The 15,105-nt window shown below is 36.1% G+C and overlaps 1 protein-coding gene and 1 long non-coding RNA gene across 6 annotated transcripts in view; one reads left to right on the forward strand and one right to left on the reverse strand.

Moving 5' to 3' along the window:
- LOC127953533 (uncharacterized) overlaps positions 1-3,970 on the reverse strand; it is a 139,344-nt gene extending 135,374 nt beyond the window's left edge. The window contains exon 1 of the long non-coding RNA XR_008153298.1: positions 3,860-3,970. This is a non-coding gene — a long non-coding RNA (uncharacterized LOC127953533). The remainder of the gene's footprint in view (positions 1-3,859) is intronic.
- Positions 1-15,105, forward strand: part of LOC127953344 (zinc finger protein 271-like) — an 838,866-nt gene that overhangs the window by 633,952 nt on the left and 189,809 nt on the right. For 2 of the 5 annotated variants that reach the window (XM_052552532.1, XM_052552537.1), the window contains exon 1: positions 3,470-3,918. The exons of the other annotated variants lie outside the window; for them this stretch is intronic. In XM_052552532.1, coding sequence (XP_052408492.1) covers positions 3,720-3,918 — 199 coding nt within the window. In that variant the 5' untranslated portion in view covers positions 3,470-3,719. Of the gene's footprint in view, positions 1-3,469; positions 3,919-15,105 lie in introns of those variants that run through there. 5 annotated transcript variants of the gene reach the window in all.

The following is a 15,105-nucleotide window of genomic DNA, read 5'->3' on the forward strand; positions in this document are numbered from 1 at the left end:
TGAATGTAGACATTTCACTATCTATAGATTTTTTTTTCAGACACAGAGTTTCGTTGTTATTCTGAGTTCATACAAATAAACGTTTACAGATTCAAAAGATGTATTACTTTTATCTGTAGGGCCAAAAATTAGTGTGACTGCATCATATAATAATTGCTGTTAATAATGTTCGTCTGGCTGACTACGTCTTGTATTAATTTTTCTGAAAAATCCTGTCATACGTGCACAAACTGACAGCCATCACATATAAGCTACTACTAAATATTGTAGAAACGTAATTTTCTGTCAAGTTGCTTTGCAACGATTTCTATTGTAAAAAGCACTGTATAAATAAGCTTGAATTGAATTAAACTTGATTTAAAATAGACGCGTTCACTTTGATAGCAGTGATCATACAGTAATAGCGAGCTGATTTGGGCTGATTTGCACTCAAACAGAAGGTAATCATGCAGATACATTCACATTCAACATAAAACAAACTCTCACATGTATAAAAACTAGTGGTGGGCATAGATTAATTTTTTATATCTAGATTAATCTCACTGTGATCTTGAAATTAATCTAGATTAATCTAGATTAAAATGGCTCATTCGAATTCTGCCGAAAGCATTCAGAATATGTGTTACCCAAATAAAATTGACAAACAGTAAGTCTTTGAGAAGGGGTTTATGAAGCTAGGTGGTGCATTAGAAAAGGGTTTTTTTCAAGTTTGTAGGTGTCAAGGTACAGAAACCAAATAATTATATTTAAAATAGTACTGGATAGTCTTCAATGTATAAATGATATACACAATCAAACCTACCAATCAGACACCCTCAACATTTCTCACATTATTACAGTTTTGCTATATATATCAAAAATTATATCTGGTGTCTGAATAATTTTTGGTTTGACTGTAAAAACTACAAACTAATTCAGTCAAGAGCAGTGAATGATTTTCTTTCATTTTCTTGGATTAACATTACAACAGCCAGTAGCTAAATTAGGCGCTGTCACTTTAAGAGAAGGTGAACGCATCCAATATAATACTCATCCCATTTATTCCCTTTACTGTCTACTTTCACTTAAGAAATAACTTACAGTTTTTTCTAGCATAATTTCCAAGGTGGACATATTTTGTATGTATTTGTCGGCACAAGAGCAAAAATAAGCAAATTCGATGTTCAAGTGTTTTGAGACGCCTTTCTCTTCGCAGAAGAGAGCTATAAAATATCAAGGTGTAAGTCATTATAGCTCGCATAGACCCAGCTCCCAACTGGGTTGGGAGGTGTACACAATCTCATAAAAATATTTGCAGGAGTCTAATTTTTCATGATATCTTATTCAGATTTGAAATAGAAGCTCATGGGACATTTGACTTTCAACCCTTTACTTTTCTAGATTGCTCCAGAACTGATTTCATGTATTTTTATATTAAATAAAAAAATATTTAATTGTGTTAAAAAAAAATAAAGGCTACTTCAGTATCTTTAACTTTTAATATTTTTATGAGCATTACAAAATCTGGTTGATAAAAAGTAAAGCCCAAAGGGTCTTCTTTCCAAAGACACCAAAATTATGTTTGTAACACACTGAAGTAGGACAATGTTATACTTTTAAGTTAGGTAGAGCACTTTCAGCTCTGAGTCTCATAATGGGGGTCAGGTTAACAGTTCTTTAGTCATTTTCTGCCAGATCGTCCAGCCTGCTTATGTGGTAATGAGCTAAAGCCTCCCGGTGTCTTTGGACCAGTCCAGTGTTTGGGTCATGTTTTTTATGAAACCCATATCTTCTAATAATCTTCACCCACAAAGAAGAGATGGATTGTGCTGCTTGACTTTTGGGAATAAACTAATTTTATTTGCATAATTTTTAGTCTGTGTTCTGCTTTTGGGTCCAAAACTGGGTTTGGTTACAACAGATGTTCACAGATGTGATGATGGCTGATTTTAGTGATAGGATAAAGATCTCTGTGAAGACCCTGGTGAACTGCTTGTACAAGGACCTCCATGTATAAAAGAAAGACATTTATTTTTCATTCAGCCAGACATTTGTAAGAGTGAATACTGTACACACACTGAAAACATTCATTTCCTTTGTACAGAACTTTACACAGTGCATTTATATGAAAATGAAATAAATAACATAATACAAAATGCAGCAGAAATCATTTTTATACCTATATATTTTTCTTGTGAATCCCAATGTTCTGTACTGAAATCTGCCCAAATAATTCCACAATAATTTAATGAAATTATTTCATATTAATAATATTGTTATTAATTATATTAAAATAATGATGTATTAATATAATGTTGTTACGGGTTAGCTGGTGTGTAATGAAGGGCGCACGAGGAAGACGATATACAAACGGTACTTTTAATAATCGCAGGAGAATAAGGGCACATCCAACATAACACAATATACAACCGTAATCAAGGATGAGGAGGAACTAAAAAGACAGGGTATTTAAGAACACGGGAGGTAATCAGGGAAATGGAGAGAGGTGGGGATTAATCAAATCAACCAAACAAGAACAGGAAAAAGACCAATTAAGGGAACTCAAACTCAGTTCGCCCCCTTCCGGATGAGGAGCCCAAGATGGAGCAGAGCAGTCGCAGAGCCAGGGTGACACCAAGGGTCCGGAGGTCTAAGGGAGCGCTGAAGGTCCAGCGTACCAATCACAGCACATTTCATATTTCAAAAGGGGGGCCTTCATTTGAAGCAGGAAATATTCGAGCCGTTCATGCCAGACTGGGGAGAGAGGTTTTGTAATAATGTAAAATATATGAAAAAATAATGTTTTTCAAACATGAGAGCCTGTTCTAGACTTTGTAAAAGAGCATAATAGGACCCATTTATAAGCATTAAATACACTTCTGTGTCTTTCTAAAGCATGGCTGGATTTACCTCTTATCATGACAAACAGGCAAAACAAATTTTTGTTCATGGAAGGCCCAGTTTGTAAAAGTAAGCTATTAATTTAAATTATAGACAAGTGCAATATCTGTTTAATGCAAATGTAATTGGCTTCATTTACAAAATTAGGTTCGAGTTTATTTGTATAGTGGTTTTTACAATACAAATCGTTACAAAGCAACTCTACAGAAAAGTTGATTTTGTTCGCCTGTCAATTCAAATGTCTATTGATTGAGGTTAATCACTGTCTGTCAGGTCAGTTTATAGTTGTGATAGCAAAGACACTGATAAAAAAACACCTAATCTTCATCTTCAGAAAACCTCTTAAGCTTTTTGTTTTATTTCTCATCAAACACAAAACAAATTCAATCAAATAGTGGCAGCAAATGTTCTTTAGATTGTGTTATTTATATCCATTTATTTGTATTAAACACCACGCTGACGGAAGGAAAGTAATTGAAAATAAGACACAATTTGACAAAATTTGAATTTTAAGTAAATATATATTTTTTAATGCATTCATTTAGCAACCAAATGACGACGAACTGACATGAGGGTCCCGTCGCTTCGCTCCAGTCCAGCGGGAGGCGCTTAACACATCCGTTTGTTTGACAAATTAAACCTCAGAGGAAGAAGTTCAGTTTCATCGCGCTCTCTGTTGTTATTTTGGTGTGTCATGTTTCTAAAAAAAAAATAAAGTTTTTGAATTAGTTCAGTAAATACCTGTAATATTCTCTTCTTCATATTCGTGACTGAGTCTTGAAGCGAGCAGGAATATCTGGAGGAGTTTATCATCTGAACTGAGATCTGCTGCTGTGAAGATGGAGTTTGTGAAAGAGGAGAGAGAAGAGAACATGAGTGAACCAGAAACCTGGGGAATAAAACAAGAGGAACCAGAAACCTGGAGAATAAAACAAGAGGAACCAGAAACCTGCACAATAAAACAAGAGGAACCAGAAACCTGCACAATAAAACAGGAGGAACCAGAAACGCGAGGAATAAAACGCGAGGAACAAGGAGGTTGGTGTTTATTCTTCATTCATCTTTAATGACTGTTTGTGGTACATTAGGCGTACAAAGCTTTTTTTTCTGGGTATTCTTGAGCACTGAAGAATTTCTGTGTAGACGTGTGTGTGTGTGTGTGTGTGTGTGTGTGTGTGTATATATATATATATATATATATATATATATATATATACACACACACACACACACGCATATTAATATATTAAGACTTATGTGTGTGTTTATATATATATATATATATATATACACGCATATTAATAACTTGTGATAACACTGTAATCGGCACAATCTGTGCAACAATAATATTCTGTGCAGCATGGATGTTGCCTACATGTTTGTGTTTTTGAAAAAAACAACATTTATGGTTAGTGAGAATTTTTTTTTTTAAGTCAATGAAATAAGGCCATGATACACATACAGAAAATTTTTTCACAAAACATAATAATATTCTGATCTCATGATAAATGTTATTTTTAATAATGTGTATTACCAGACAGTTGAACTGTATTTTTTCTACTATCAAATGTGCACCAGCTACTGTTTGGTTACCCACATTCTTCAAAATATCTTTTTTCTTTTGTGTTCACCGCAAGAAATTAAATATTAAAGATTTAATATTAAGATATTAAAGGGTTAGTTCTACCAAAAATAAAATGTTTAAAAATTATGTTTTACTCACTGTCAAGAACTCTTTAGGTGTATATGACTGATTTATTTCAGATTAATCCAATCTGATTTATATAAAAAATTATCCTGGCTCTTCCAAGCATTAGAATTGGAGTAGGAGAGTGTATTGAGTCCAAAAGTAATCAAATAAAGCATGCGCATCTGTAATAAAAAGTGCCTCACATGGCTCCGAGGAATGAATAAAGGCCTCCTGTAGTAGGGTTGTGCCGATAGACAATAGTATCATTTTCCTATTGATGTATTAGATTATAATAATAACTATATATTTTTTTATTAGGCGGCTTATTATAAGGCTATCAAACTGCCCAGCTATTTTACTTCAGCACCGCATTTCACACACACACACCGCACGCAGGAGGATAGTAATTGTTGTAGTTGCTGAAGTTGTCCGCTTTGACTCGTAGAACTCGTTAAATCCATGAAATGAAAAAGACCAAGAATGAGGAGTTGTTGTCCAACACATTTAATGGCTGCTACACGACAAAGCGCTATTCTCATTCGTGAAAGATTAACTCTTTCTTGTGTTACAAATAAAGTAAAGAGAAAAAAATAACAAGGCGTCAGAGTGAACTTATCATCCATAGTAGTTCTCACATAGTCCTTCTCTTAAAGACTGATCCCTTATTACACTCACAATGTGGTGATGACATAGAAGGACTCAGTCTGCTGCCTTGTTATTATTTTTATGCACTTCGCATTATAATGTGAAGCACGCAAAATACATAGTTTTCATAGAAATTCATAGTTTATATACCGCCATACCGCTGTATTTAATAACTCAAGAACGTACAGAACGAATGTTATGCTGCGCCCGTACACTGTTTCAGACGGACCCTTTACAATGTTGCACTTCTAAGCAGCGACTGCGAGGCGTGGTGAGGGTAAACTCAGCAGTGCTCTGGTGTTACGTTACGCCTAATCTAATTCTATGACACATCCTATGATAAATAAGATAACTGAGATACATATCAGACGTAACATTACAACTTGTATCAGCACAATAGGATGCTAAGTTATGCGTTAGAGAGAGAGAGAGAGAGCAAGAGAGAGAGAGAGAGAGCGCGAGCTCCCGCTGATGCGTTTTCATGACAGCGCGCTGAAAGATGGGCAAGGACAGATTTTACTATAGATTCCTATAAAGTTCTCATTATAAATGTATGGCAGATTTGTGCTGTATTTTCATCTACGTTATTAAGTGTAATAGTTGTAATAAAGCTGTATTTTTAAGTTAAGTTTTATTTTCCATAAACCTGCGCGTTTTCGAAGTCATATGAATTGAAATATGCCCACAGATATGACGAAAAAAAAAGCTCGGCTGCATTATTATAACATCAGTAATAAAATATCAATAATAATAGAAAAATAAAACATTTAAGAGCAATATCATTATCGGGCATTGCTTATATGAGCATGAAACGAATCAATGATATGCAGCGATTTTAGCATAATTGTTAATGTTAATTAATCAGACGTAGACTAGCTCTTGCAACTTTTATCTGGAAAAAATTCGCAGATGCAGATGTGAACTTGACCGAAAGTGTAACTCGATCGGATTGTGGTTTACAAAAACGAAAGTACAATAAATTCGCATTAGTGTCACTATCGTTATTTTTTTATGTATTTTAATATTTAATTAATATTTTGTATTCAATTTGCACTTTCTGATCAACCAAAATATTATTTAAATATTATTTAACAGCATGGAAATCATGCTAAATAATTGAATAAGATTTAAAATATATTTAAGATAAAAACTATGACAAACAAATAATTTTCGTCATCTCTACGAATGTTTAATGTAATTAGGCTACAAATATATCCAGTGCATTTTTATTTTATTAAGACCATTTCATTATTTGTCTGTGATTTAAAAATTAACACATAAAGATACTTTTTCTTTTTTTGCTACTTTATTCAACTGCATTTTTTTTTAAATAAACATTGTCTTCCAGTATAACTTTAGCAGGATATTTTGATCCAGCGGTGAAACGTAGTTTTTAAAAGATAAGAAAAAAGTTCACCAAGTTTAACCAAACAACTAGGCCTATTATAAGGTATAAAACGGATACCAAATAGCCTAGATATTTTAACTATGGCTAAAACTCAAAACTAAAATAATAATATTATTTTAAAGAAAATGGATATTATATTTACCACGACTGGTGAAACATTCAAATGTCTATTCAAAAAGATAAGTCGATCTACGTGCTCAGATGAGAGCTGAGTGCGCAGCCTGTTCACATTTAGTGGAATAAATTCGCTCCGCTGGAACAGATGTTGCAGGAACAGCCAGTTACTACTGGACAAGTAAAACTTCTCTGTCCCTGAAGCTAATGGGCAGCAAATCTTTCACCACCATTTCAGCGAATAGCTTTGTCGTCTTCTCGGTTCTGCCTGCATTGCATTTAAGTCTTATGGCAAGTGATTCAATGCTCGTCTGTTATCGCCAGATATTTTATGTACAAATTTTAGATGATAGCGCACTGTATTTGTTGTAGATTTGTGTGAAAGCTTGGCGCTGCACAGCTTACCCTGAACTGTATTTTCATCGTTCTTCTCAAAGGGAAGCCAGCCATCACTTCGTGACTTTGAGGCCATTATTATGTCTTCTTACGTCTTTTGAGGCATCAATTGGGAAGCTAACCAATCAGAGATCAGGGCGCCGCCCAACGTGCTGCCATAACCAATCAAAAAAAAATTAATAATTTTGATCATCGTTTACATGATCGATCATCGCTGTCGCGGTCGAGTACTCGAGTACTCGATCACTGTTGCACATCCCTAAAATGTATACTAATTAAAACGGTTTCACACAAAACTATGAATTAAAACATGTGGAATTATATACATAACAAAAAAGTGTGAAACAACTGAAAATATGTCATATTCTAGGTTCTTCAAAGTAGCCACCTTTTGCTTTGATTACTCTTGATGAGCTTCAAGATGTAGTCACCTGAAATGGTCTTCCAACAGTCTTGAAGGAGTTCCCCGTAGGGATGGGTACCGAAACCAGGTATTAAAATGGCCCCGGGGCTAAATTATGAAACTCCCGCTTAATAATAAAGAGTGACGATGGCGAAGAGATTTGCTTAATGTTATTGTGCACATTTTACTTTACCAAACATTTCTAATTTGCGATATTATTAATATTATCCCCGAAGGCTTTGGGGAAAAAAAAAATCAGAAAGAGGCGTGCCTAGCGTTTTCCACGCATTTTTAGACGCAATATGTGAACGGCCTCTTACAGTACGAAAACTCCTGCTTAATACAAAGAGTGATGATGGCGGAGACAGTAAAACGTTCCAAAGTGTGGTTATACTTCACTAAAGTTGATGCAGACAACGCTGGTTGTCATAAGTGCAACAAAATTTTTGCATTTAATGGCGGAAACACAAGCAATCTGTCAAAGCATCTTTCAAAAGTGCATTATGTGCAGACAGAATAATGCAAAGTTTTTGACTGCCTAACACAACACAAAGTAACACAACACAAAGTACCGATAAAAAGACCGTTAAAGTACCGGACCTTTAAGCAGTATCGGTAAGAGTAGTAATACCGTTAAAACCTTAACGATACCCATCCCTAGTTTCCTGAGAGATGCTTAGTACTTGTTGGCCCTTTTGCCTTCACTCTGCGGTCCAGCTCACCCCAAACCATCTCGATTGGGTTCAGGTCCGGTGACTGTGGAGGCCAGGTCATCTGGCGCAGCACCCCTTCACTCTCCTTCTTGGTCAGATAGCCCTTACACAGCCTGGAGGTGTGTTTGGGGTCATTGTCATGTTGAAAAATAAATGATGGTCCAACTAAACACAAACCGGATGGAATAGCATGCCGCTGCAAGATGCTGTGGTATCCATGCTGGTTCAGTATGCCTTCAATTTTGAATACATCCCCAACAGTGTCACCAGCAAAGCACCCCCACACCATCACACCTCCTCCTCCATGCTTCACGGTGGGAACCAGGCATGTATAGTCCATCCGTTCACCTTTTCTGCGTCGCACAAAGACACGGTGGTTGGAACCAAAGATCTCAAATTTGGACTCATCAGACCAAAGCACAGATTTCCACTGGTATAATGCCCATTCCTTGTGTTCTTTAGCCCAAACAAGTCTCTTCTGCTTGTTGCCTTTCTTTAGCAGTGGTTTCCTAGCAGATATTCTACCATGAATACCTGATTTACACAGACTCCTCTAGGGATGGGTACCGAAACCCGGTATTAAACTGGCCCCGGGGCTAAATTTTTCAAAGACCGTATTATCAGTAAGATCTGATGCTATCTGTTCTGCTTTCTGTACCGTAGGGGAAAAAAATTATGTACAATGTATTTTTGCTTAATAATGTTATCGTGCACATTTTATCTCACCAAACATTTCTAATGTTCCATCATATTAAGACGTTTGTCTGTGAGATCTGTGAGATCTCTCATGTGCGCCATGGAGGCTGTCTGTCAGTCACACATAAACCACAATGAGCGCGGCGCACGCACAGACATAACAGTATGAAAACTCCCACTTAATAATAAAGAGTGACGATGGCGAAGAGATTTGCTTAATAATGTTATCGTGCACATTTTATCTTACCAAATATTTCTAATTTGCGATATTATTAAGACGTTTGTCTGTGATATCTGCGAGATCTCTCATACACGCCACGGATGCTGTCTGTCAGTAACACAAACACAACAAGAACGAGAGCGGCACACGCACAAGGGGCCATTCACATATCACGTCTTTTGCACGCTCAAGTTCTTTTTTTCAAATGTAGACAATGTATGCGCGCTCATAATGGAAGCGACGCAGTCTCGACGCGCACGCGGTGAACGGCCCCTTACAGAACGAAAACTCCCGCTTAATACGAAGAGTGACGACTTTTTGGGACTTTAGCTTATTCACAGTATCCCCCAGAGTTAGATAAGTCCATACATACCTTTTTCATTTCTGTGTGTTCTGTAAGTGTTATTTGACGCACCCACCGCTAGCCTAGCTTAGCACAAAGACTGGATGTAAATGGATAATGGTAGCAATAGTAATCCCAATAAGTGACAAAATAATGCAAACATTTTCCTATTTACATGTTGTGATCTGTATAGGCACAGCGTGTACAAATAACAAGGCTATATGAGACGAAGACCATTTTTAATCGTAGAAATACTGGGAACTATATTCTCACTAGGCGTAGGAGCACTGCTAACATTACTTGGGCGGAGTGATTAGTGCAGCACACAAGACGCCCTGTTGATGGTTCCGTAAACTAAACAAATGTGACTAACTAGCTAGACGTGACTCGTGATCATGGCTGAACACTCATCTCATCCTGATTAATGATTATCACAGAAAATGTATAAAGAATTATTACAGGAATTGATATATTTGAAATGCAATTTATTACAGCTGACCAAATATATTCAACAGCATATAATACAGTAATGTTAGATAATTGCATTACAGTAGCCAAAAATATGGGGAAAGTAATAGCACAAGGCAAATAGTTTTTGCACAATGAACCCACAGACAGTAACGTTAGCCTACTATTTCACAAACATTTTCTCAAAAAAGAAAACTCCCTATCCCCTCCAATTCATTAGCAAGTTGAATGTATTAGTCCTGAGAGTTACATTTAGCACTGCTCATTTGTTATTGAGCGACACAGTGTGTTCATGACAATACAATAATAACAATAAAGGGGATACAGGGAGCCCTTATTCACGTAATAGTGTCACTACTAAGGTTATATTACATTAGCATGGCACTGTTACAGTATGGCTAATGTTAGTCATCTCAAAACATAACGGAACACTTACCGCAGCAACAGGTGATCCAATTTGTCCTGTCTTTATTATCGATGGGATGGCTGTATCCTTTAGCACACGTTTCATGGTCCGTGTGGCAACTTGCATTTTTTAAAAATAGTCATCTACAGAAAAATGTTCAGAGCAAACGAAATACTTTGTGATGGTGTTTACAGGCGCGTTTGGATCTATTTCCAGAGCAAGTAGCTATCGATTCATCAGGTCAGCTTTTTTGGTTGGAATTCTATGAAACATCATAGTATTACCTGGTCTCCCCTGTTTATTGTCGCAGCTCTTTACAATACAGCGAACACCCATGATTGTACACTATAAATTTACTATCTAATAATTGCTGACTCTATTACTCCAACTCTGAGAGTACTCTCTGCTCCTCACCACGGCGCGTCTCGGGTGCTGCGCTAAGCACTCCGCCCAAGTAGCCACTCCGCCCAAGTAACGTTAGCTGTGTTCCTACACCTAGTGAGAATATAGTTCCCAGTATTTATACGATTAAAAATTGTCTCTTTCTCATATAGCCTTGTTATTTGTACACAATGTGCCTATACAGATCACAACATGTAAATAGGTAAATGTTTGCATTATTTTGTCACTTATTGGGATTACTATGCTACCATTATCCATTTACATCCAGTCTTTGTGCTAAGCTAGGCTAGCGGTGGGTGCGTCAAATAACACTTACAGAACGCACAGAAATGAAAAAGGTATGTATGGACTTATGTAACTCTGGGGGATACTGTGAATAAGCTAAAGTCCCAAAAAGTTCGGAGTGTTCCTTTAAACTTCACTAGAGTTGATGCAGACAACGCTCGTTGTCATAAGTGCAACAATTTTTTGCATGTAAGGGTGGAAACACAAGCAATCTGTCAAAGCATCTTTCAAAAGTGCATTATGTGCAGACAGAGAAATGCAAAGTTTTCTACTGCCTAACACAACACAAAGTACTGATAAGAATACCGTTAAAGTACCGGACCGTTAAGCAGTATCAGTAAGAGTAGTAATACCGTTAAAACCTTAACAATACCAATCCCTAGTCTCCCTTTAACAGTTGTTCTAGAGATGTGTCTGCTGCTAGAACTCCGTGTGCCATTGACCTGGTCTCTAATCTGAGCTGCTGTTAACCTGCGATTTCTGAGGCAGGTGACTCGGATGAACTTAGCCTTCGCAGCAGAGGTGACTCTTGCTCTACCTTTCCTGGGGCGGTCCGCATGTGAGCCAGTTTCTTTGTAGCATTTGATGGTTTTTGTGACTGCACTTGGGGACACTTTCAAAGTTTTCCCAATTTTTCGACTGACTGACTGACCTTAATGTTTTAAAGTAATGATGGCCACTCTTTTTCCTGTACTTAGCTGCTTTTTTGTTGCCATAATACAAATTCTAGCAGTCTATTCAGTAGGACTATCAGCTGTGTATCCACCTGACTTCTGCATAACACAACTGATGGTCCCAACCCCATTTATAAGGCAAGAAATCACACTTATTAAACCTGACATGGCACACCTGTGAAGTGAAGACCATTTCAGGTAACTACCTCTTGAAGCTCATCAAGAGAATGCCAAGAGTGTGCAAAGCAGTAATCAAAGCTAAAGGTGGCTACTTTGAAGAACCTACAAAATGACATATTTTCAGTTGTTTCACACTTTTTTGTTATGTATATAATTCCACATCTGTTAATTCATAGTTTTGATGCCTTCAGTGTGACTACAATTTTCATAGTCATGAAAATAAAGAAAACTCTTTGAATGAGAAGGTGTGTCCAAACTTTTGGTCTGTACTGTATATATTTTACAGGATTGTGAAATGAATGTAATTGTAAAATGAGATAAAAGAAGGAAGTAAAACAACAATAATATTATGATATAACATTGTAACATCTTTAAAAAATATTAAAACATTTACAGTGAGTTAATTTCAAAACGTAGGATAGTCTTAGGCTACAGTCTACTCATCAAAAATTAAAAGAAGACCTTTACTCAAAGGATCATATGCATGCTATTATTAAACTTTGATGGGTTGCCATGAAGATCTTTGAGTGTCTGTGTTTATGATATGACCGTTTTCTCAAACGAAACGGTAAATTCTCATGAAGTTACTTTTTATGCGTTCGTGTCATCATGTAGTGACACACGGCAGAGACTACAAAACAGCGAGCGTCACCCATAGAGATGTAGAATTTGCAGGAGTAATATTTAAATAGTATTTTGAAGTTTAATATTGCCTGTATTTGTGGCATCCCTAGTCGCCGTTTTACTGTCTGGTTGGTCCAGTCTGAAATACTGCTAAACAGCGGACATACTGCTAACCACTGATCTATAATATAGAAGTGGCTTCACTGTCTGTTGGCAGTTTAGAACGCGATGAGCGATCCAGTCATATATAGATCAGTGCTGCTAACGCGTTTTCATTTCTTCTTCGCTGCTCTAAAACAGGGGTTGCTTGTGGCAACACAGCAAAACTTCCTGTGTTTGCAATGCATTCTGAACAGCAAAGAAGAACCTTGCAGCGGTTAGGCAAAGCTAGTGGTCATAACTAGGTCTTGTTTAAGAAAATGGTATCGGATCGGTATATGGGTTCATGTACTCGCCGATGCCAGAATTTGTTGTGGTATCGGTGATATTTCCGATACTAGTATCAGAATCTGAACAACTCTACCTAAAAGCCTTCCGCAAACACCCACGATCACAAATAAGAATGATTTTCGTAAAATAATGATTAATTATTAATTGATAGTTATTATCATTATGGTCTTGTGAGAATAATAATATGGGCTGCGAGAAAATAATGAATACAAAGAGTAGTGCTGTTAGGTTCAGGCATGTTTCAGCCCAGTACCATGACAACACACCGTTCCTCAAAGCCAACAAACAGACTGAATTCAGTTTAGCTGGAGGGGGTTGGGTTTTTCGGGTTTAGTTATGTATGGATTGTGGGGGTTGAGATAAAGGTGTGAATCTCTTGCTCTTTCATATGGACAGTGTCTTATGAGGCTTTCAAACTTGCTGAACAGGTTTATATAGGACTGTTGTTTGTAGTGTTGTCACGGTACCAAAATTTCAGTACTCGGTACCGATACCAGTGAAAATCCACGGTTGTCGGTACCAATTTCGTTACCAAAGCAAAACACAAAAATATGCTAATAAAAAAAAATAACTTTTTAGCAATAAAAATAAAACCAATGCCATTCTTTATACTTATTTACAATTATGTTTAAAGTTTTTCTACAAGTTATATAATTATGAAAAACAGTAAACAAGTTTCACCCAAATTTAATTTGTCTTTTAATTTATGAAATTTAAACACATTTTATTTTTGGTACATAAAAGGGATTTGCTATTAAAATTAAAACATGGAAGAAATATTGTGATTTATTTAAAAAATTGTTTTATAAATTGTTTCAACAGTAGTAGCAGTATCACATACATTTGACTAAATAATAGTAATTTTTCTAGCACAATGTCTTTATGTGAAAATTAACTTTTAGGCCTAATGAATGCATATTTGTCATTTTAACTGAACTTAAGACTGGTGGTGATGCTTAAGATATTTTTGGTCATTGAGGGTTTCTGTAAAAAAATAGTAATAGATCATATTAATTATTATTAAAAGATAATACTACTACTAATTCTACTATCATACTAATGTATATACAATGCACTATGAATTGATGAGCTGCTGGGTTCATGAATATTAATCATGTTTAGGGCTTCAACTAACGATTATTTTCATAATCGATTAATCGGACGATTATTTTTTCGATTAATCGGATACAGTTTTTTTTTTTTTTCAGTTTGATTTTTTTGTTTATTATAACTAAATAAAACCCTAAATCAGGGTATTTATGTTTAAAAGTGTACTTTAAAAAGTGCAAAAGCCACACATTGAGTTTTACTAATATAATCTTTAATTTTTACATTTTAAAACTTAAAACACAGAAGTTTGTCCAGTTTTTAAACAATAAAACTTCTTTAAATATCCAAAATATAAATAAACAAAACAAACTATTGAGTTGTGCTGCTCATATAAACTTCACATTATGAAATTAGGACACAAAGATGTTTGTAATAATATATTAAGCAGCGTATTTTGTTGAAATATCAAAATTATAAATAATAAACAAACAAACGTTACTGTTTGATACAGAGGTAGAATGCAGAAGAAGAGGAAAACTGTCACTGTTCAGTGTTGTTCATAAGAACATGTTTCTTATTCACTCTTCCAAAACTTTGAATTGGAATGCAAAAATGTCAGCATGTCCACATGCTCCGGGCTGAGGCTGGCTCTCTTTTTGGAAGCTATGTTACCTGCAGCGGAAAACAGACGCTCAGATGGTGTTGAGGAGCTTGGGATACACAAGTAGGATTTAGCTAATTTTGCCAAAGTGGGATATTTATCTTTATCTCTCCACCAATCCAAAGGATTTTCTTCCTTGGCTAGGGGCCTCTCACCAAAGTAAGCCAGGACTTCATTTCTTATTTGAGTGTTGAAGTCCTCCTCAGCTTTCTCCTCTCTGCTCTCTTCATCACTGCTGCCTCCAGACTCAAGGAGTGAGTCAAGCAAAGATGTTGAAGGTTCAGCTGCAGTTCTTCTGGTTGAGGTGGTAATTTGCTGTTGCACCATCTCCCTTCTTGCTGCAAGTGCTTTAGCTTGCACTTTAGCTTGAACAGATATAATTTGCTCAGGTGACAGA

Source organism: Carassius gibelio, chromosome B3 (genome assembly GCF_023724105.1).
Source record: "Carassius gibelio isolate Cgi1373 ecotype wild population from Czech Republic chromosome B3, carGib1.2-hapl.c, whole genome shotgun sequence".
Taxonomy (NCBI): domain Eukaryota; kingdom Metazoa; phylum Chordata; class Actinopteri; order Cypriniformes; family Cyprinidae; genus Carassius; species Carassius gibelio.